The sequence below is a fragment of the Telmatherina bonti genome, assembly GCF_933228915.1.
Source record: "Telmatherina bonti genome assembly, chromosome: 24".
Lineage (NCBI taxonomy): Eukaryota > Metazoa > Chordata > Actinopteri > Atheriniformes > Telmatherinidae > Telmatherina > Telmatherina bonti.
The window spans coordinates 19,491,008-19,515,115 of NC_136633.1; the positions used below are offsets into that span (position 1 = coordinate 19,491,008).

A 24,108-nucleotide genomic window follows, 5' to 3' on the forward strand; every position below is an offset into this window, starting at 1 on the left:
AGTGAGCGGAAGTGAAGACTGAAACACAAGGTGAGCATGTTGAGTGAAAGAATAGTGACAAATAAGAGAGAAAACTAGAAACCCCATAAGGCCAACTAAAGGATCGAGGTGACATTAAAACCTGAGGGAAAAGCTGCAGTCCAATGTTAACAAATAAAACATTTATTTTCCTACAGGCTTTTGTTTTGGTGTGTTTGGGAGCGTGGGAAAACCTGACTGACGGCTTGGCCAGCAACAAAGAAAACCAAACTTGTCCACGTTTGTCTGAAGTTGCCAAGCAGGATCTATGATCACGACCACAGCAGGCCTTGTGGAAACATTCAGCAGCCACACTGACAAACGTCGGTCGGCCAAAAACTACTTTCAGAATGAGCCAGCGGCGACGTTTTAAAGCAACTCAAGGCTTTTTAAAACATACAAGTGAGAAAAAGGAGGCGGCAGCCTGCAAGGCTGATGAAGTCTGAAATTCCATCTTAGTGGTGGTGGTGGGAGAACCATTTTTTCACACACAGAACTACCAAACATATTATTCAGCACAATACTGAGATATTTTTCTTTACAATTATATGCATATAAATGTGAAAGAGCTCGATATTTTATGCAACCCTGACACTAAGATGTCAATAAAACAGAATTTAATAATTAGCAAATCTCATAAAATGGTATTTTATTACCAACATAAACAACATGAGATGTTGAAAAATGTTTTTTTTTTTTTTAAACAGCATGAAATATCATAGCTTATTATGAATTTGATGGCAGATTTACATTTCCAAAAAGTTGAAAAGGGGGCAACAAAAGGCTGGAAAAGTAATTAGCATAAATTAAAAGCAACTGGAGGAGCGTTGGATAACTAATTAAATAATTGACATGACAGGATATAAAAAGAGAATTTAAAAAAATGCAAAGATGGACAAAGGTTCAACATCAATTCATAAAATTTCAGTGTGTGAAGATCCTAACATCACTGACAGATTCGGAGAATCAAGGAGGAATCACTGTGCGCAGGGGTGTCTGTGAATACAGTTCCCTATAAAATCCATAAATGCAAGTTAAAGCTTAATAAAGGAAAAAAGCAGCTGGAAGTGAACAGGATTCAGAAACAGCATCCTCTGGACTAAATTTCTGGACTAAAGCTCATTTGAAACAATCTGAGCTAAGCGGGACACTTATCTGTGATCCTGTTTGTTTCTGCAGATTTCAGCAAGACAATGCCAAACATACAGTTTGTTTGCTGAACTGACGTCCCTGCAGTCCAGACCAGTAAGGTCCATGACCGTTGAGCAGCTAAAAGCCTATATCAGACCATAGTGGAGCAACTCTCCTTTCTTTAAACTGGTCTCACTTCCCAGACATTTAAACTGTTGTTAAAAGCGGTGATGATTCACAGCAGTAAACATCACCCTGTCTGAACACTTAAAAGATGACTTCTCATTTCAAAAAGTTAAATTTAAAAAATATCTAAAATTTCCAATTAAATGATCAGTTTCAACTTCTAATTGCTTTCTATTCTGTCGAATAAAATGTGGGTTTATGAGCTCTGTAAACCATTGCATTTGGTTTTTATTCAGTTTTTTTTACAAAGCCCAAACTTTTTGGAGTTAGGCAACACTGATTTAAGACTTACCAAACTTAAAATTCCCAAAATACTTACAGCTGGGGGGGGTAAGAATCAAATGCTTCATAATGAGTCCATCTTACAAATCTATTTATTAAAAAACAAACAAACAAACAAAAAAAACCAACATGAAATTTCATCATATTTACTGAAAAAAAAAAAAGAGAAAAATCAGGGAAGCCTTGCAGTAACTTGTCCAGTGGTGCGCATCAATGCTACTTAGTTTGGTTTGCTGTTGAGAGTATTTGGCACCAAGTGTCATAATTCGCCTGTGAGCTGAAGCTGTGGATGATGGTTAAAACTCTGATTGTGACAGGATACAGAGGTGCAAACATGAGTGTCAGGAGACTGGACAAGGCAGTCACCTTAATGACTGCAATGTTTGTTCAGTTTTACCAGTCTGAGGAGGTTGGATGCTGTAAAGATGCCTTGATCCAGCATCAGATTTCTGGTTCTTGTGTCAGATTTCAAGTTAATGCAACAATCCAATGAAATATTATAACATCCAACATCCAGTCAGAGGTAAAACTAATCATCTCAGAAACCTAGTGTAGTATTTTACCTCTGACTGAGTAAAAGAACAAAAAATTCAGCACCTGACTACAGCCTGATTATTGCTCTTAAACAGTTGTTCAATTATTCAGAAACACACTACAAGCCCCATTCAAGCCCACATTGTTCAGAAGGAAAAACAAAAACCTCCTTGCTTTGTGTTTTGCTCGGACTGTAAGTGTGCATTCACACAGCAGTTTCCATGATTCACCAGTCACCACAGGTTCACTCATATGTTATGGAATTATCACAGAGAATCAACGGATTATAGATGTTTCCTCAAAAGTTGCTCTTTAAATTGATTAAGTGAAAGATTCATTCAGACTCATTCCATGCCAGCAAACCCAACCTTTCTTGTTCATATCTTGGAAGTTCTCGTAAAATCTTTTAAGTACACCTTACCTTTAAGAAACCAAAAATGCAACAATTGGCATTTTTAATTACATTTTTGGGGACTATCAGTCACACAGCAAAGGATCTTTTTTTTTTTTTTTTTTTTACTGGACTAAGCTGAAAATTGCCCTAAAGATGATTAAAACTAAGTACAATTTAAAAATGAAACGGTTTTACAGTAATGCATTGATATCTTTACTAATTTTCACTTTTTGCTGCGAAACCACACATTATGCATGTTATACAGGAAGCTTTAGTTCTGCAAAAATAACCCTGCTGTGGGCTTGCTGTAAAACAAGCCAATTTTCAAAGTAATGTGACAGGCTTATTCCCAAAGAGGGATTATTTTAATTTAATTGATTAATTTCAAATGAGGGATATGATTAATTTTAGCTACAAAAAGTCACTCAAATGGTTTTAGAATTTAAGAGATTTTCACTGGTTATAATGGTATTGCTTTAGGAATAGTTCATCTGTTTTGTGAAATTTGGTAAATTTGTCAACTTCATGGACAGAAAATAATTCCATTTATACAAAAATGACAACAAATAGAAGGATGTTGGGTCTACATTTAAACCAAATCTGGTTGAAGTTGAAGTAAGGAATAGCAGAAAGTAAATAATGTATAGCTTACAGGGCAAAACTTTAGAAGTGTTCATAATTTATAAAATATATTAAATTAGAAGATTTTAAATGGATAAATCAAGCGAACTAAAGAGTTTTAGAAACCTTATGAGATGAACTAGCACTGTTGGGTCAGTCAGCATGAAAAGACTCAAAATCCAGACAAAATGTCTGAAATTGTTAAAAAAGGGATTTGAAATTTGTAAATACAGAAAGTTTCTGATTCTTTTTCATATATTTAGTAATATTAAAAGGAAACTTTTAATATAAGTTTACCAGAGACTGACATGGGATGTTGCCTAGCTTAGCACAAAGACTGGTGTCACTGCTGAGCTAAATAAAAAGTCATTTTGGCAAGCAACATTTTCACAGTTAGTTTTTTTTTTTTTTTTTTTTTTTTTTTGAAGGGTGGAAATGTAAAAGAGCAATTTTTATAAAAGCCACATCCTTAAAGTGTGTTGGTAAATTAAAAGAAAACATAAATTTAGCAAGGAAGATTAGCCTTTCTCCTGATGCTAACTTTGTGCTAAGCTAGCAATGCACAACTCCCAAACTGTGAAGCTTTACCTCATAAAACATGCAAAATTACCCACAAAAAAAACCTGCATCCGTGAACCATGTAACTGAGTTTTTTTTGTTTGTTTGTTTTAGCACCACCCTGATAAAACAGCGTGAACACACGAGTGTTTGTTAGCCAAGTGACAGCTAGGTTTTTTACTGGATTGAGCAGGCTTTGAACAAAGAAGACATGTTGCTTATAAATGACATACTGTTACAAAACAGTACATGCAACCCTTAGTCTCACAGCACTCACACGGCGTACGAAACACACACGAGACTCAGGCAAAAAATAACATCTGGATATATTTCTGACTATTTATAAAAGAGGAGTGCTTGCTGTCACCACTTTGAGTGGTTGTTTAAGTGTTTGACTGGCAATATGAACCAAACACACTTAATTAGATCAGATATTGGCACCATGTACAGTATATCTCACACACAAACACACTAACTGCATATCTCATAGTAAAGCTTAAAAAATGTCTCATTTTAAAATCTCTGAATTTTCAAAAAACTAGAGTTGAGAATAAAGGTCATTCTTGTCCTCTTGTGAAGGTAGGAATACTCTGGGGTGGGAGTGCAATACCTCTCTCACAGAAAGCATGTGGAACACTTAATTTTCAGCCCAAATAAACCTCAAGTTTGCTCCATAACCTCCTTTATATGAGACGGATGGCTCAGGTTGTCTAAACATCTTAAACAGAACACCATTAGCAGAGACTAACAGGGATGTTTCATGGTGTCATGTCCAACTCTTGGGTTTTTATGGGGTCTCTGGTGCACTGAAAGTCCAGATAACTATCAGATTTGTAAAGAGGTTGTACTTTGCATCAAGCCTTGGCATCAGAAGAAAGAAAAACATGTAATCCAGCTTGAGAACACTTCTTGGTCATTCCTAGTTGTTAGAGAGGCATCAGTCCGCTTAGAGGTCCTTTATTCCCAGATGGCAGTGACATTTCAGAAGCTCTGGATTCCTCAGAGTTAATTATAGGGTTGCAATCATAACGGGGAACCAATATGTCTGCTTAAAATTCACTAGAAGTGCCTCCTTTACAGATACGGAAGTCTGAAAGGCTATTTCTGCACTGGTGAGTATAAAAGTCCCCCAGCTCCTCCACTGCAGAGCTAAGAAGTCCTAAGCACCTTTAACAGCACGGTGATGGGTCGGTCAGGCCTTTAAAAGCCACTTTACTCCCACCGCCCATCGGCTGCAAACAACTGGGTGTCCCAGTAATCGTCGATGGGCGTGTGCCTGTTGTGTGTCTGGTGCTTCCTGTGTGCGCTGCAGTGTGTAGGTGCGGGGGAAAGTGTTTGTCAGTCCATCTCCAGGTCCATTAGTTTGTTGCTTGAGCGTGGGGTGTGTGCTGCGTTTCGGCAGCAGCACTGGGCACAAACCAAACCCAAGATCAGAGAGAAGATGCCCACACCTGAAAACACACAACAAAGTTGAACTTTAATCACTGTTACAACAATCATCAGCTCAATTCCCACCAGTAGCAGTGGCATTAGTATCTTCAGATTAACACATTGTTAATCTAGCAACCTTTATGGACACCCACTCTTAAAGTGGAAAGTGAAGCGCAGAGTTTAGCAAAGATTCACTCATCTTGCGCTTTAAGTGAGGAAGTAAGCACAATGAACGTAGGATCAGAGCTTCACATCAAAAGCAACTATCTAGATGTGCATAAAATATCCACGAACACCCACATACGCAGAACACGCTGCACAGAATAGCATAGGAACAGAAATATAGATAAGACTTGATGTTCTGTTAAGTACAAAGCTACTCAGATGTCAGACATGGATAAGTGTAGAATTAAACATCCTGACAGTTGTCAGATTCAATATTTGAGAAGCTGGCAGAAATCGTGGAGTAACAAGAGTGTCCTGAAAAAACAAAAACTATAACTGAATTTTAAAAGTGGGAAAACCAGAGCATTTTTTATTTCTAATTGTAATTTCTATACATTTATTTATTTAATGTATTTTCTTCTAAAATGTATGAGAAAAATACACAAAGAAATAATACATTACATAAAAAGAAAAACCTGTAACAGCCTGCACTATCATGTGGTAGAACAAATTTGTCCGTAACTGTAATGAATTTTATTCTAAATCTACGGAAATAAACCCACCTCAGCTGCCTCTACCACTTTGTTTGGTATGTAATGCCAAAAATAAGATTTTACCATCCCATTATTGTTTCAGCTCATTTTCATTATGATGTAGGCATAACTGCTTGGAGTTAAACGTATCCAAGACCAAAGAATTAGTCATTTATTTCCATCATGGCCACCTCACCACCCCTACATTCACAGTCAACAATGAAATCATTGAAAATTTCATTCATACAAATATCTTGGTTCCATAATAAACAAAACTCAGTGCCATTTTGTCAACAGAGGCAACAGCGCCTTTTCGTTCTTCGTAAACTCTAGTAGCTACAGGGTTTACCAGTCTATTCTCTCAACCTTTTATAAATATTTCATTGAATCCATTCTGATATTTAACTATACTGCTTGTTTTGGATCACTTCCACCCACACATAGAAAAATCCTAAATAAAATCATCAAACTTGGTAGTAATATTACAGGCCAGCAACAGAAGTCGTATAAAGACCTTTAGGATACCAGCATCCTGAGGAAAGGTGTACAGATCTCCACAAACAAGTCACACCCACTGAAGCCTTACTACATCCTGCTACCTTCAGGATGCAGGTTCTGGTCCCTTTCACAAAGAAAAGGAGGCATCCTCTAGTTTCGTCCCGTCTATCCGCTTGTTAAATTGCCGATTTGGATACTGTGGCACTTAATCACGGAAGCTGAGAGTGGTCATTTTCCCCTATTGTTTTTTTTTTTTCCCCAGTGGTTACATCAAGTTTCATTAAATAAATTAAGTAAAATTAAGTACGGAAGCCGAGAGCGGTCATGGTTGCATGTTTTTTTTAAACACAGTTTCTCGTGATTACGGGAAAATGATCCTGTTATCATGGCAAAATCAACTTCGTTTTCTCTAGTTCAGGGGATAATTATCTAGTTATAACAAAACTTATCCTGTGATAGAGATAATTATTACGTGATATCAAGATAACAATGTTAAAAAAAAAACAAAAAACAAAAAAAAAAAACCCCAAAAAAAAAACTGCGATCATGACCGCTCTTGGCTTCCATACTTAATTTTACTTAATTTATTTAATGTTTTTTTTATTGCGATGAATGGTGGATCCAGGAATTTTTTAGAACTGTGGCCGTTGGTGAAGGTTTCTGCTCTCCAAGTGCTTTTCTAGTTGTGTCTATCGTGACGTCTCCTTTGCACATTAAGTTTCCATGGAATAAATAAAGTGAATTTCAATATTTCTGTGATATTAATAGCCAGAAACTCAATTAATTACTAAAACTAGTATTTCTTGTCATTGTCCGAAAGAAAACAGACCAAAAAAAATGTTTTACTTTTACTTTGTATACATTTTGAAGGGTTAAGGCAACTGTGAAGCTGTCAAAATTGTGTGATTGAGCTTTGTCTTATCATTTCTAAACGTATTATTTTCTTCATCTACATACGTTTAGGAAGTTTTTACATTTTTCTTTACAGAAAGTTTGTTGTAAATAAAATTATTCCATAAGATTGTTTACAAAAAAATCATCCAAGAGTGCAAAAATCCTATTAAAAAATAGTAATAATAAATGAATGATTAAATTACCCAGAGAGGCTGATGCACCATATAGGAGAGGCATCTTTAGAGAGTCCCACACTAGTAAGGAAAAGAAAAGAAGAATAAAGAATATCACATGTTAAAATCTGATGCCAGTTGTTTTTTTTTTTGTTTTTTGTTTTGTTTTTTTAAACAAGTTAAGGTTTGTTGTGACTTGTCAACATAGTTCACTCATGTGTGAAGTTTGAAGAAACAGTTTCCTCACCAGCAAACTTGACAGTGAGGAAAACTCTGCCTGAAGTCAGCTCTCCAGCTTCAGTCCAGGCTCCCGTTGAGGCCGACAGGTACCATGGCGTGGCGACGCAGTGGTATTCACCGCTATCACTGGAAAACACACAACAAACAGTAAAACACTGCCGCTGCAGATGTTGGTTTGTATCATGACAAAGTGTGACGGATATTAAATAATGATGGATCAGAAGTAAAAAGCTTGAGTCGCTCACCTGTCCTGAGTGCCATAAACGTACAACACATAGGTGTTTGTGTTTTTGCGTTCTATTGAAATGTCGCTGGACGAGTTTCGGTTGGCTTTTTCCACAACTCCAAAGCGGTTGATTCCTGCCACTGGGACCGCCGCTTGTTCACCGCGCAGCTTGGTGAAAAACCATCTCACCTCGTACACCAGGTCATCTGAGGGTAAAAGATAGAAACTGTTTTAGAAAAACACAAAACACTTCAACATTTAAAAAAAAAAAAAATTTCTATTACTCATTGTATAAATCAGCTAAATAAATGTGTAAACAGAGAGAAACAAGAAGCCAGTTTCCCTTTCCTAGTAAGTCTTTTGTTACTTTTGTCATACTAAATCCTACAGAGCTGCACATTATCTTCACTCAGCACACAGATTAAATTTAAACTGGTCTTCTCAAGTGACTGCAAGTAATACCCGAATGAACAGTCTTTTAAATGTGCCCTTCAATTTAACACACCCTCCCAGTTCTTGTCAATCTTCTTTAAAGAGAGTCCAAGTGAAAATTTGTACTTTAAAGCTCTACTCCAAATTTTACTGAAATGTTGTTTTTTTTTAAATTTACAAGTAAAATGATTTATTTCTGCAACTCCATAAAGGACTCAAAATATGAATTTTTGCATGAGACTGTTTTTAAATTTTATAAGGAATATCCACAAATCCCTAAGTTGTCAGAAATGAGTCATTTTTACTACAAAAGCCCAAGAGTGAACACAGAGGTCCAAACCAGTCCCTTCGTTTTCCTTCAGAAAATTGTTGTGGAGTACATATAGTGTAGAATTTTATTCATTTAACTACTTTTTTGTTATATATATATATATATTTTCCCCCAAAACTCAGTTTATAACTTGCATCAATGCATCACCCATCATTGAAAAACAACGTTGCTGTCACTGGCAATTCTTTAATACCAGCTTGTTGTGGGTGAGCCCACATTGATCCCATTGAGTCTCCTCTATTTGCTCTGGATCAGTTTCAAAACGATGGAAGAGTTTGGGCTTGATGAGGACAAATCTTTTGCAATGATATGACATGATTACTAGGCTGAAAGCAGAAAACCTTGAAGGAAGCACAGACTACCATATTATAATTGTAACCTCCTGACACTGAACACATCATTTTGATGTTTACATAATTATCAATAAATAATAAACATATGTACAGTAGTACTATCTGACTGATCTAAAAAAAAAAGAAAAAAAGAGATTTAGTCATTTTGATGGTACAGCAACATTTATTTTGTACATTGCAGCATTTTCAATTTTCAGCACTGCGCTACACGCCAGAAACAGTAGCCTGAAAAATTCAGCAAAGAAACACAAGAGGAAATCAAGGGAAGAGGGGTAAAAAAGAAAGAGAAATAGTAAACGTCAGATGGACTTTTACCAAATGGAGAGAGCTCAGAGAAAAGACAGGATGAAAGACCCTGTCATTGAGGGTGCCAGCTTCAAGAAATTATTTGGTATGCTAACTCGGCATGTGCTAACGGCTAATAGCTAATAACGACCTGTCACAGCATTTTTCAGTGACCCAAACACAGATCCATTTATGAATTTATGTCTTGATAATGATATGCATATATAGCTAGATGTTTCTAATATACAAAATAGAAATTTAAGAACTAAATTTCAATACAAGTTGAGAAAGCATGAAAAGACTCATTAAAACATTTCAGGACTTGCTTTTAGGACTTTATAATGACTTAAAAAATGACTCAGTATTTTCAGCTTCTTTATTTAAACTAAATAAATTAATAAAAGGCTGTTTAAGGTGAGTTTCTCGCTTCGAAAGTGCTGTGCTGGTGTCATGTACTTCAAGCTAGCAGGAGATCAAACGTGTGCAACAACAGGCTGCTATTTGACAGCTTTGTTTGGCCTTTCTGCCATCTTTAGTGTTATTACCATGGATACATGAGGGTTAACAGTGGAGACTGAGGACGAGACTGTTTAGAGGTCCAGCAGGAATCCTAATTTCACTAAAAACACCAAAGAAACAACCAAGAAACCTCAACAGTTTAAATTTGAGAGTTTACATACAAGAGGAGGTGCAAGCAGGCTAATTATTTCCAAGAGCAAGAGATAGGGAAGGAGACAGGGAGCGAGAGACAGAAAGAAGCACAAGCTAGTCATTAGTCTGTCAGGGAGAGAGGGACTATTAACACTGTACCTCCCCCCCCCCCCCCCCCCCCCCCCCCCCCCCACACACACACACACACACACACACACACACACACACACACACAAAAACTCCACAGAGCCTGAGTCATCAGCTGTCATTTAGGAGACAAATAAAGGATCCAGATGAAAAGGAAAAAAAAAAAGATGAAAGCCACGTTTTCCAGCGACAATCAAAATAAAAAGAGAAATGATGATGAAAAGCAATGATGACAAAAAAAAAAAGACTAAGATAAAGAAAAGAGGAAGAAAGAACAGAGGAGGAAAGATGGACTGAATATAATAAAGAAAAGCGGGCAGGGCGAGGAGTGGATTCACCCAGAGCAGAATAATGAATCACACCTCGATTTTCCCCCCTCTCCTCCGTGATGGTTTTAATATTCAAGTACCACATCATTAAAAATCAGTACAAGTACAAGCAGCAATAATAACACTGGCCTCGGTCCATTTGTCTTGTCCATGTGATACTAGACCAAGACAACGATCTATTCCAATCTGGAGACGTTTCCTCAGGTTCTGTTGAAGATATTTATGAAATCAGATGACTGAAACATGTTCCTTTAACTTGAAAATTACCCCCAGGGCCTTGACAGGTGGTAGTTCTTAAATAGGTACCAGCTTCACTCGTATCTCACCTGTCAGCTACCCAGACAAGCAGGAAGTGGTGAATGTCGCCAAAAGACACAAAAGATTCATTAGAATCTGTGAAAAGGTAGCTAGGTTCTTTTCAACACTTCAACACGTCTTCATGCCTCCAAGAGTCATAAATTAGTGCATTTGTCTGCTCATTAAATTATAACTTGATCTGTGCCAATCACTCATAATTAATACAGCGCGCTACAGTATAAGGTAACAGAACCCCACATCAACACTACAGTGACACAGTTTCACCAACTCATGTGTGCCAGCTAAAATAAGCCGATTAAAATGTTAGCAGTAGTGCTTTTTACCCTGAGTGTTCTGAGGGAAACAGTGTATTCACAGCTGCTTCAGTAATTATTAATACTGACCCGAGGACGAGCCTCTAGGTTAAGACAACATGAAGGACAGATAATAGACCGTTTCCCGCTGGCTGTGTCAGACCATTTTTTTTTCTACCACTCTGGAAATTAGGCAAGGTTATTATTTTTGCTCATTAGTCCCCGACATTCAGCAGGTCCAAGTTTCATTTCCCACAAACTGAACTTTTTGAGTAACATATTCCCCTACTGGCCTGAGGTGGTGCTGCAACTTGTGTTTCTGCTCACATAGATCGCAGTCCACTCCTGCATCTGCTTTACTTGAAGTGAACCAAAACGTATATTTTTTGGTGGTCCAGGTTCAGCTTATCTGATGTGCATCAGTTTGATTGTTCAAACACACCTTTTTTTTTTTTTTTAGCAAACGAACATAGGGGTTTATATTTACTGTGCACACGCTGGCAGCCCTGAGCGCTGGTGGCTAGTTGTTGAAAACTAGTGTACATGTGGCAGTTCTGATCCTGTTACTTTGGAGTTAAATCATAGCTGATAAATATCAGCATTTATTGGAGTCACTTGATTGAATGAAACTAAATACTTTCTCATTGCACTCAAAAGCGTAATGCTAGCTAATTTTAGTGGATTTTCCTTTTTGATCCATTTAATAAAGACCAGAGAACTGTCCACTTCAACACTTAACCTCTTAAAGCCTTATCCAAGTAATACTGGACAGAAAATTTGAGAAAAAAAGCCTATGTACTATTAAGTTTTTTTTAATGATATAATTACTGTAGTGCAAAATGGTGTCCACCAGGGGGCAGAAGACAACAGAAGGCGTTTTGAAGAAAGCTTTTACTTTAAAATAATACAATAGGTCAGAAACTACAGATATAGAATACAACACATTAAGGATTTAGTGGGTCATGGCAGCATAAACTTCATGCACGTGGTTGGAAATTTAGATCTGCTGATAATTGAACCAAACTAAAGAAAGAAAAAAAAAAAAGACCATGACATGAACGTCAGTGTCCTTTGAAGACCAGAATGTGCTGGTTGCCTTAAATTTTCATGCATAACCATTTCAAAATGACGTAAAAGAAAACTAGAAAAAAAACAAAAAGTAAACTGAATGAAAGTCTCTTGTTGATGGTAGTCAGATCTTTAATCTGATTACAAAAGAAGGTCATGGAAGGGCCATAGCAACAGACCATTTCCCCAGATGCAAAAGTTGGGCAGTGACAGGATGGGTCCTTCTATGTCACTCGATGACAACTTGAGAAAAAGCCACATAAAAGCCACAGCCTACCTGTATATTGCTGCTGAGCTTGCGCTTCCATTTATGACCACAGTGTATCCTCTAACAGCTATTTTCAAGCTGGAAATTGCATCATGCCATAAAGTTCATACCATCTCAGGCTGCTTTCTTCAACATTGTAATGAGTTCCCTGGGCTCAAGTGGCCTCTAGCCACCAATAGAATAAGCAGCACAAAGATTCAGACATGATGGTGCTGCCTGTAAATCTGATAAATCTGCCAGTTTCTCCACTTGTATATCCTGCTTCCAAGTGCACCATGATGATGGTTTCTTTCCGCCTTTCTTTGTATGATCCTGCGTTCTACTTTAACTTGGGAAGTCTAAATCAGTCACTTCCTGTTAGTGGACAAGTGGACAAACTGGACACCAGGAAGTAATTTTGGCAAATCAGCTTTACCGCTCCTCATTCGGCCGTTTCAGATTTAGGCCGAAACAATCAAGATGCAATTAATTTTCATGTCAATGGTCAAGAAAGTTCTTTAATACCTCCTCAATTGTATTAGTAAGGATGATTTTATATGTGTATATATATATATATATATATATATATATATATATATATATATATATACACACTTTAATAAATCTGGCTAATTTGATGGCGATGATAATACTAGTGATGAAGATATAGTAGGACAGCAGAGAGAGGGGGAACCGTTTTATTCCACACAGGCAAGTAGCTGAGCGCTCCATCCAACTAAAGAGGAGAAAACAGGAGGTGACATAAAGAGATAGGGTGATCGGGGTCAAATGACCACACACATATACACACACACACACACACACACGCACACACACGCACACACACACACCCCTGCAGAGTCGCTGACCAGAATCAACTGAAGAGCAGAGTTCTGACACGATGAGAGAGGGCATCATCTACAAAGCCAACATGTTTCCTCACAGCAAGCCAAGACCGCTAGATAAAACTACACTAGTTTAGCTGTAAAGTGCTACGAAAATGAACAGCGCCAACAATTAATGACATCACAGCAAAGCTTCTAGCAATAAAAATATAATTTAAATACATATTTATGGAGAAATGCATTTGTCTATTTTATTTCTTGTACATCAGTAGCCGTTCATCCACTGGTGTTGGGTGGAAGCAGACACCAAACGGGCAAAGCTGCAATGTTTTTGAGAACATTTTTTCAGAAATTTGCAAGTAATTTTTTTTTTTTTTTAAATGGTGATCCATGCAGAAAAGTCAGTATATAATAGAAATAATAAAACCAACTGCAGGTTATTGCATTGAGGAAGAGAAAATCTCCCTTTAATGCGTCTTTAAGGCAAAATATTTACAGATTTTGATACCAGATACTGTGCGCTCCTGGGATCTTAAATTAAACTGGAGCTTGAAATTTAAGACCACATTTAAGATGAAAACTAAGAGATTAGCCTTTACGGTACGTCTTTACTCCATTGAGATGCTCAACAAATAAGTGTGGTGAAATACAGGGAGGACCCCCTCCTTCCAACCTGATGCATTTATTAGTCAGGGTTCCCACCGGTCCACGCTTCGGTGAAACAAAACCCAGTTCTTACACAAGATTATTGATGTCTGATAGAAATACCGGCCTCCTGGGCTGTGACCTCATGCAACACTCCCGTCCTGAGGGATCACAAACATCACAAATATTTGGGTGGAGATGGAAAAAAATCTTGAAAGTATTTATTTTTTTTAAGTCTATAAAATGTTAAAAATGCTAATACCGTTTCTGATAAAGCATGAACTTGAAGGATCATACTTGTACGTGGACCAGCTGCACAAGCAAAGAGGTGTTCCATGTGTTGCAAATTCTAAAAACAGATCAGCACATAGGTTGTTTCAGCGTGCCACAAATTTATCGTCACTGATCAAGTTCCTAATAATCAATTTCCAGCATAATGCTGAAAACAAAACTTTAATAAAGGATGCTTTTAATGGTAGCTGCATTCCGCTTGTCATATCTGTCACTTAAAGCCTTTACACACCGAAAATTGTGAATAATTCAGAGGTGAATTATCAACGTTTCTGCATACCAAATTCGATGCAAAAATGTGAATAAAATTATAAAAATTCTAAAACTTGCAAGGTGATAATGTGGATTCCACATCAAGTCACGACAACAGTGTGCTGATGCTCCGGAAGAAAAGACAAAAAGAGACACTGGGTTAATACCATTTGAGAAAACTGGAGAACTTGGGGAGTTTCATTGTTTAATTTAGGAGCTCAACCAGGACGACGGCCTCTTCAGGACAGACTTTAAGCCTGTGGGACATTTCTAGGACCTGCTTCAGCAGCTCGCTGTTTGCTTCAAGAAGCAGAGAAGAAATAATAAAAACAATCGGCCATGATGATACAAAGTTTGAAACCTGCATAGCTCACAACTAGTGATCCATAAGTCAACATGCCTTCTGATTCCATCCATCCATCCATCCATTTTCTAAACCGCTTAATCCAATTCAGGGTCGCGGGGAAGCTGGAGCCCATCCCAGCTGGCCTTGGGCGACAGGCAGGGTACACCCTGGACAGCTCGCCAGTCCATCGCAGTGCCTTCTGATTAGTCAATTATAAATCTATCGGATGCAAATATTAAGAAAAATCAACCGAAGTTCAAAAAACATAAAACTCACAAAATTAGTCAATGAAAATTTGTCACTGGTGTGAATGTTTAGTCATTTGACTTTAATTCCATACTGAAATATTCTGCCGAAATATTCGGAATAAAGTGTAAAGGTCTTTCGTTGTAGAACATGCAAAAACAATAAATAAATAAAATATACAAAAAAAAAAAAAAAAACAACAAAAAAACACAACTTTTTCCTGGTTTTTGTGCAATGCCACGACTGTCTTGACCTTAACTACATGTCGACAGAAATATATTTCTTACAACTAAACCTTTATGAGTTCTTTTGTTGCCCATGCAAACAAAACAGTTTATTTCTATGGTTCAAGTTGTCTTTTATCTTAATATTTATGGATGTCAAGTGGACATGCAGCCAACGGTCACACAACATCAAACAGTGAGCTGATTTAAACTTAATCAGTCATCTGATGTCTGCAGTTCATTTCTTTAACAATCCCACAAAGGCAGAATGCTTTTAGGGTACCAATCATGTCCCTGGATAAACTGGAATATTGCATCTTACTGTTTTCATCATTGGAAAAACAAACTAACAAAAAAAAACAAAAAAAAAACTCTCCACTCATGGTGACATTTTATCTTCATGCTTTGGTACAAAAACACATCAAATGGAACAGCAACAAAGACATGTGTCTTTCCCAAGAACCAACCAACCCACTGTTCAGGTAAGATGATGCATCAAGGGTTAACTTCTCCATTTGACCTTACTTCTGAGGTTGTTTAATAGCAGTGGGAAATCGAATAGGAAGAATAAAAAAAATCTGCATTTTTTTGCTTCACAATTTAAATCAAGAATTGATTCTGAATTGCATCAGGAGTTGTTAGATCCACATCCCTATTCAAGGTGAAATGTGATTTTTTTTCCCCCCTTTAAATTTAAACAAACAGGTTATTTAACTAAACAACTAATTCTGTTTTTTTCTTAGGTAATAAAAACATTCATGAATTCAGTTTGATACATTTTCTTGGCCTCTTCTCTTCAGAGACCTTTTCTACAAACCGAACGTGTGAAAACCACCTCAACCCGTTACATAATGCCTTCACATTAATATACTCGCATAATTTAAGTACCCAGTTGACAGCCAAAAGATGTGTATTTATCTGACACTTCAGTAACACGAGGTTAGTTTCTGACACTGCCGTGGATGATCAAAGGCACACTTTGCATAATTCCGCAGGACTGACGCGTGAACTTGCCTGCTTGTTTCAAAAACGACAACAACATTCGAGGCACTGAGCTATAATTGGAACGCCTCAGCTTCGCTCACAGTGAGAGTCCAGCCTCCACGTTCTTTGTTCAGAGGACAGAGACTGAGGGGAGTTAAGGGGGGGGGGGGATTTGAAATGATTAGTGATGGCGGAGATTATTTTGTTTAATACAGTCATAAATCAACAGCGAGCGCCACATCTCAAGCTGCGTCTTCAGAGAGCATGTATCACCAGAAACACCCCACCCTCCTTCCTCACGGGAGGCGCAACATCTGATCTCCCACCAGCTGTTCCTCTGCTCAGACAAGACTTACGCTGTCTGCCCCATGCAGACCTTTCCACCCCCCTCTGTGAACTTATGAACTTCCATCCCAGCAGTCACTTGATAAACTACAAACTATTTATTTACGCAGCCTTACAGCCTTCCTGTTAACTGCACACAGAGCAGCCAGCGCAAGCAGAGAAGCGTGCACGTGTCGCTGCAAAAAACACACCCGAGCAACCATTTTCATGCTTTGAGGCTCATCTAATGGAAGGAGAAAAGCAGGAATGCTGCATTTTCAGCACAGAAGAAAGAATGTAAAATGTGTGCAAAGAGGACGACGGGCCTTTAGTACACGACTGGGGACAATCTGGACATGACGAGCAATAACTGCTCCGCTGTACGACGTGCTGCAAGTCAACATTAAAGGGTGCAGCATGCTTTAAAAAAAAAAAAAAAAAAAAAAAAGCTTTCTGGATTGTCAAAAAACATTTGAACGTCTCCCTGAAACCCTCATTTCTCAGTCTTCACACAGCTACTTCCATACTTTTCATGTAAGCAACCGAGAAAGAGAGAGAAGGGGGGAGAAAAAAAAAAAAAAAAAAAAAAAAAACCTTTGAGGGAGAGCTAGTCCAGAAGTGTGAGCTGTTATCTGAGCATGTTTCTGCTGCATATCCAAAGACGTCTTCACACAACGTGGCTTATTTGCACCCCAACCGTCCGGCCTGGAAATTGGGCAGTGGAGCCGTGAAGTCTGAAATTTCAGATCTTCAATGTTGGGTTTAAATGTGATAAAAATGGCTCCAGACTCGTGCAACGGCTTCATTAAGCAGAAACAGCCGTTCACTCTGCTGACTGGATGGCAGAAGAGAAACTCCGGCGCATCTCTAATAGAATATCTGGCTTCTGTCTGCGCTAATAAAACTAAAATGGCTGTCGGTGGAAATGAAGACAGTCTGATTGGATTTCTTTGGATTAATCCCTTGAGGAGAGTCCAAGGTTTAAAAAACACACACACACACACACACACACACACACACAGACGCACAAAAGACTGACAAGAGCTTCTAATGAAACTGTGTGTGTGTTCTTTGCTCCATAAAGCAGTACAGCGCTGGTAGAGTGGAATACTAAACACTATAAAAACACCATTTAGCTTCAGAGAAACAAAGCCATTGGGAAGCAGAGTTTCCCTCATTCCTCGCTGCATGCTTAACGAGAGCTCCAGTAAATGAAAGTAAACTTCGCTTCATATTTGGGGTTTTCTGTATGCTGTTGTACTTCCTACAAATCACCACGCTGATGCGGCTTTGCAAGGCTAAGACCTACATTTGTAAGATTCCCCAATGTGTGGACGATTTTTATTTAAATCGAAATTTCAAATCACTTCCAAACAAATGTTATCATTAGTAAGAGGTAAAAACAAGGAAGAAGTACTTCATTAATCTATTTGCACTAGAGTGCCATGAATTCAAGGGTCAATTATATCTTCAAAGAAAACATTTCAAGAGATGCACGTCCAGCAGTGCAGATGTGTAAAACCAGCCCTCATTTAGTTCCATTTAGCTTCCAAGCAGTCAGATTTGCTTGAAATCTTTTAAAGCGGTCTCAAGCAACAGTTCCAAGTTTGTCTTTTTAAACTGGCAGCCTTTTCCACACATTTTTAGTGCAGTTCTACCTCCATCTGTAAAGGAAACTGCTTCTGTTCCTGAGCCATTTAACACTGACCTATGAAGCCTCCTAACTCAAAGGATGAACCAGTGTTGTGGCGACACATAGGACTTTGTTGGTAACAGTCTGTGGCAGAAACAAAAATTCAATTTCTTTAGTTTCTGCGACAAAAACAAGAACAAGTTAAAAAAAAAAAAAAAAAATGCAAGTGGTCAAATCTCTGCTAGTGGTCTGAAAACTATCCACAGTTCATGAAGAGTAAAATAGGGCAGAAAAATCTTGTAAAAACTTGACAAAGGATCTGAAAGATGCATCTGGAGCTTCAGTTTATCCATCTACTGCTGACTAAAGCCTCATCAGAAAGAGTCTACATGGAAGGATGGATGTCAAGGAGTAATTGTTATGAAGTGGAAAACACGGAGAAAAGGCTGAGGTGTGCCAGATGACACAAGAACTGAACTGAAAATCAATGGCAACCAGTCTGATGGAGTGATGAATCATCTATAGAGCAGTTTTGAATAATTCCATCACAGAAAAAGGTTAAAAATGTCCTTAAAGAAGCAGAAATAACAGGAACATTTGTCTAAAAGTGGAAGCTGCTTGTACCAAATATGGTTTTTAAGCTTGTTAAAGTTGCTTGCATACTATTTACGTTTGCAAGTCTCGATAGATTGCTGCAACCTGTTTACCTGTTTATTCCATTCTACGGTTGTTTGGCAAAAGCTTTTAACCAAAGCGACTTACATGTGATGTGATCCATTAACCATAGCGATGAACCTAACATGCATGTGTTGTGGGTGAGAGGACCACCCAGAGAGGACCCACGAGGCTCGAACCAGCAACCTTCTTGCAGCACATATTTCAAGAAATGATGGATGGTCCATGTTTTTGCACAGCATCTCATTTACCACACAACTATATTTGTAATTCACACAAAACAGATAATTTTCATCAAGATTTTAAGAGGAAACTTGGTAAACTTGGGTTAAAATGAACAGCATGTCACAAGATGAGGATACAGACTTTTCTGCAGTCTGGAAACTGGACCAATCACAATAAATGTTTCATTTCCACTGACCCTGCTTCCATGTAAACTGGTTTTCACCTTGCTTTGCTCCTGCTGGGTGTTTTTTTAACATGGGATTGAAACAAAGTACAGAGGAGCGCTGATGAGACAACAAAGATGGTGGCTGCTGGTGTTTACAGTACTATGAAGTATTGTTTCAGTATTAAAATACCTCGAAGGTGTCCTGTAACAGCAGCAGGACATAACGCCAGACCATCACAGCTCATTCGTGTGGGTCGTTGTGCGACAGCTGCATCCAGAAGCACTTTAGCTTAGATAACATGGATGTTGTTTTTCTGAAAAAACAGTCTCACTAAAAACATTCATGATGCTTTGATGGAACTCAATTTATTCTTAGTCAAAGATTTTTGTTTCACACACCTGAAGCAAACATGAATAATGCCTGATCCAACCACTTCAGATTTCAATCCAATCAAGATTTCATTGCTTTCTATTGTCGAGTCCTCGCTGATCACCATAGCAAGCCTGCACAAGAGAGCTGCGAGACCTCTGCGTGCTGCCACGACAGTTTATCTCTACTTCTCTTGATAACTGGTGTTTCTACTCTGATGCAACTGAAACCCGCCATTTACGAGGACTCCCTCTAAGCTGCATCTCGGCTCCCACTTCTGTTTAACTGGAAGAGCTAATGGAGTGCAAATGATGGCGCTTCTCGGCTTCTAACTGCTCTACACCTCCAGTTTTTATTGTCACTCTGTCCAATTGTCTCTTTGCACTCCGTTTCCTGCTTTTATACCCTTCATCTAACCATTTCTCTCCAGAGTTTGGTTGGCAGCAATTTTGCTAAACATCCAAGCGAAACGATGGATGAAATTTTCAGTCAAGTTTCTACAAAATAAAAAACAAAAGAAAAATCTCCAGCAGAGGTTCCCAAACTTTTTTGGGCCACGATAACAGTCATGGTTGATAAAAAGGTGAATTTTAAAATCTTATTTTACTCAAATATTAAACTAATTTTCATCTTTAGGGTGTTAACACTGTAAATGCTGGTAAGACACACAAAAGATGCCGATGAAGTCACCAAATTTAATTTTACAGCACTCAAACTATCCACATTATTATTTTATTGAGGCTGCTTTATAAACTAGGACACATTAATGGCAGAGAACACCATCATTTCTGAAGTTTGGATCTCACTTCCTGTCTGGTTTGTCCAGTAAATAAGAAAGAAAAAAATATTACCATTTCAGTGAAAATGCCTTTGAAAAGCCTCCTTGTCTGGATGTCAGGGCTGATTTAAATGACGGAAACAAAACAGGAATACTAATTTAAGCTAATTTACATCAGTAATTTCTTATTCACACCAGTGAAACCACAAAAAGGGCCATGCATGCTGAGTATTATGTAATGAAATAGAACTGAGACAAAACACATGCCAGACGAACAGATTCTGTTTCTGTTTTACCTGCTTCTATAAAGCAACAGAGCTCCAACTCCATAGTTACCATCACTTATTTTCTATTTTGCAATGCAGTAAAAAACTGCAGTGCATCACCAGACACAGTCTTGCTGAGACAAGCCAAGTCATCCCTGAAGACGGTCTGGATGTTGCTCCAAAACTCTCTTGCATTATATAGTTTTTAGCTGCTGATCTTTTACTAATTAATCCAATTAGTTAAGAGAAGTTCTACCGTCTGTTTGCTTTAACATCACTTGTTTTCCAGTCTTGTGCTTGCTCTGGTTCCAGCTGCATTATAACATGCTGCTTGCACAGCCTCCAGACTGCAATTATTTAGTTGTTTTTTTAAATTTTCAAATAGTGCCAAAAATGTCATTTTTATTGAAGAGCATTATGGGGGGGGGGGGGGGGGGGGGGGTTGTGGTGTGTGTGTGTGAAGGCTATGACCTTCCTCTCAAACTGCAATCCCAATTCCAGATGAATGAAGATGTGAGATGACACGGTGAAATTAGCTTGATAAAAGGAAATATACTAAAGGCGAATCATCAGCCTCCAACTACCAAACCGGTACATAAGCCCTGGTCGTACTTTGGCATGTGTTATACGCCTTCCTGATGCAACCCGCTGCATTCATCCAGGCTTGGGATCAGACCTCAGAACATTTGTGTCCCCTTTGGGGCTGCAGAGCGGGGGAGCAGGACTCGACCACCAACTTTCAGGTCACAGGACAACCAGCTCCCACACCTGAGTCACTGCCACTCCAAAGAAAATACACTGCTCAAAAAAAAATAAAGGGGACACTAAAGTAACACATTGTAGATCGGAATGAATGAAATATTTTCATTAAATACTTTGTTCTTCCCATAGTTAAATGTGCTGACAACAAAATCACAAAAGTTATCTATGAAAATCAAATATATCAACCCATGGAGGTCTGGATTTGGAGTTATACTTTAAATCAAAGTTGAATCAGCCTGTAGTGTTTTTCCACTTTAATTTTATGTCCTTTAAACAAGTCAAAATGAGGCTCAGTAGTGTGTGTGGCCTCGGTGTGCCTGTATGACCTCCCTACAATGCCTAAGCATGCTACCGATGAGGCGGAGGATGTTATCCTGAAGGATCTCCTCCCAGACCTGGACTAAAACATCCGCCAACTCCTGGACAGTCTGTGGTGCAATGTGGCGTTGGTGGATGGAGCGAGACATGATGTCCCAGATGTGCTCAACTGGATTCAGGTCTGGGGAATGGGCAGGAACTGCTGACACACTCCAGCCACAAGAAGTCGAGCACTGTCTTGCGTTAGGAGGGACCCAGAGCCAACCGCACCAACATATAGTCCCACAAGGGGTCTGAGGATCTCATCTTGGTACCTAATGGCAGTCAGGCTACCTCTGACGAGCACATGGAGGGCTGTGCGGCCCTCTAAAGAAATGCCACCCCACACCATTACTGACCCACTGCCAAACCGGTCATGCTGGAGGATGTTGCAGGCAGCAGAACGTCCTCCACGGCGTCTCCAGACTCTGCCACGTCTGTCACATGTGCTCAGTGTGAACCTGCTTTCATCTGTGAAGAGCACAGGGCGCCAGTGGTGAATTTGCCAATCTTGGTGTTCTCTGGCAAATGCCAAACGTGTGTTGGGCTGTAAGCACACAACCCCTAGCTGTGGATGTCGGGTCCTCATACCACCCTCATGGAGTCTGTTTCTGACTGTTTGAGCAGAACCCTTGCACATTTGTGGCCTGCTGGAGCTCATTTGGCAGGTCTCTGGCAGTGCTCCTCCTGTTCCTCCTTTCACAAAGAAGGAGGTAGCAGTCCTGCTTCTAGGTTGTTGCCCTCCCACGGCCTCCTCCACATCTCCTGATGGACTGGCCTGTCTCCTGGTTGCGCCTCCATGCTCTGGACACTACACTGACAGACACAGGAAACCTTCTTGCCACAGCTGGCATTGATCTGCCATCCTGGATGAGCTGCACTACCTGAGCCACTTGTGTGGGTTGTAGACTCCGTCTCATGCTACCACTAGAGTGAAAGCACCGCCAGCATTCAAAAGTGACCAAAACATCAGCCAGAATGTATCGGAACTGAGAAGTGGTCTGTGGTCACCACCTGCAGAACGACTCCTTTATTGAGTGTTTCTTGCCAATTGCCTATAATTTCCACCTGTTGTCTATTCCATTTGCACAACAGCATGTGAAACTGATTGTCAATCAGTGTTGCTTCCTAAGACAGTTTGATTTCACAGAAGTGTGGTTGACTTGGAGTTACATTGTGTTGTTTGGGTGTTCCCCTTCTTTTTTGAGCAGTCTATATTAAATGTATACTTTTATTTTATGTCTAGATATCACACCCCTATTTGCTGCCAAACTTGTTTGCTGAATCGAGCACAAACTTTGTAAAATACAAGTTTCAGGAGCAGCAGGACTAACATGATCAACAGAATGTGGTTCATCTCACCACGCTGGAGGCCTAAAGAATTATTTCTGCTCCTTCCCATACATGATGAGCTTCAGCCCTTTCAAACGTCGTCACTACCCACATACTCCCACTTGTCCTCATCTTGGCATGGTTGTTAGGTAATACATCCTCTAGAGGGCAGTGCGGAGCTCGCTTCTGAGTTGCTATGTCGGTTACAGATAAAGGCAAACACGGCAACGATAGAGGAGATCATGAGAACGTTAGAAAGAAAAACGAAGCAAAACAAAGAAAGGAGGCAGTGTGGTAGACTGGTTGATTAAATGTATTTTGTTTTTGTTGTTGGGGGGTAAAATCCAATGTCTACTCAATCATTATACAATTCCTTTCAGATTTTCTTGAAATCATAAGGAAACTAGTGCAATTCTCTTCTTCGACATGCATGCAGAAATGTCACCGCAGCAATGACTGAGGGTCTGCTTTTGTTGTTTACCTGGATCCGGCAAATTTTTTTTACGCCACTGGAGGCAGAAAACACTACTTATCCAATTTTTGGAAACAACACATGTAGAACGAGTGACAATTTATATTCAAACCATAAAATAAGACTCCATACTAATGTGAAGCCTTGGTGCTTCAAGATATTCAGTTTGGTCCTACAAGGCCTGGAGTCCAGCATGTTTTCTGTGCCTCCCTGCTCCAACACACCTGACTCAAATCAACGAGTCTCTGTGCACAACCTGACAGGGTGCTAGATCCATTTAATTTCATTCAGGTGTGTTGAAGCAGGAAAACCTGCTGGATTGCGGACCCTGTAGGACCGAATCAAAAGCCCCTGTTTTAAACTGACCTGGTGCCTTTGGGGCAAGAGGGGGCCAAAGCAAACAATTAGTCCAACATTAAAGCCATTAAACGTAACATGAACAGTTCTTGGATTTTCTCCAGTAGTCTTTTCTTAATGTCCAGCTCTTATTGGCTGAGCACAAACAGTTAAAACTGTTGGACCGAGAGTCATTTTCTGTCATCCGTTCTCACCACTTCATCCCTGTCTTTCTCCTCCT

The 24,108-nt window shown here is 39.1% G+C and overlaps 1 protein-coding gene across 1 annotated transcript in view; it reads right to left on the reverse strand.

Moving 5' to 3' along the window:
* Window positions 1-1,612: 1,612 nt before the first annotated feature.
* The window catches only part of ptgfrnb (prostaglandin F2 receptor inhibitor b), an 82,446-nt gene continuing 59,950 nt past the window's right edge, over window positions 1,613-24,108 (reverse strand). Inside the window, exons 12-15 of the mRNA XM_079263746.1 lie at window positions 7,904-8,090; window positions 7,666-7,784; window positions 7,449-7,499; window positions 1,613-5,175 (exon numbers count right to left, since the gene is read on the reverse strand). Coding sequence (XP_079119872.1) covers window positions 5,063-5,175; window positions 7,449-7,499; window positions 7,666-7,784; window positions 7,904-8,090 — 470 coding nt within the window. The 3' untranslated portion in view covers window positions 1,613-5,062. The remainder of the gene's footprint in view (window positions 5,176-7,448; window positions 7,500-7,665; window positions 7,785-7,903; window positions 8,091-24,108) is intronic.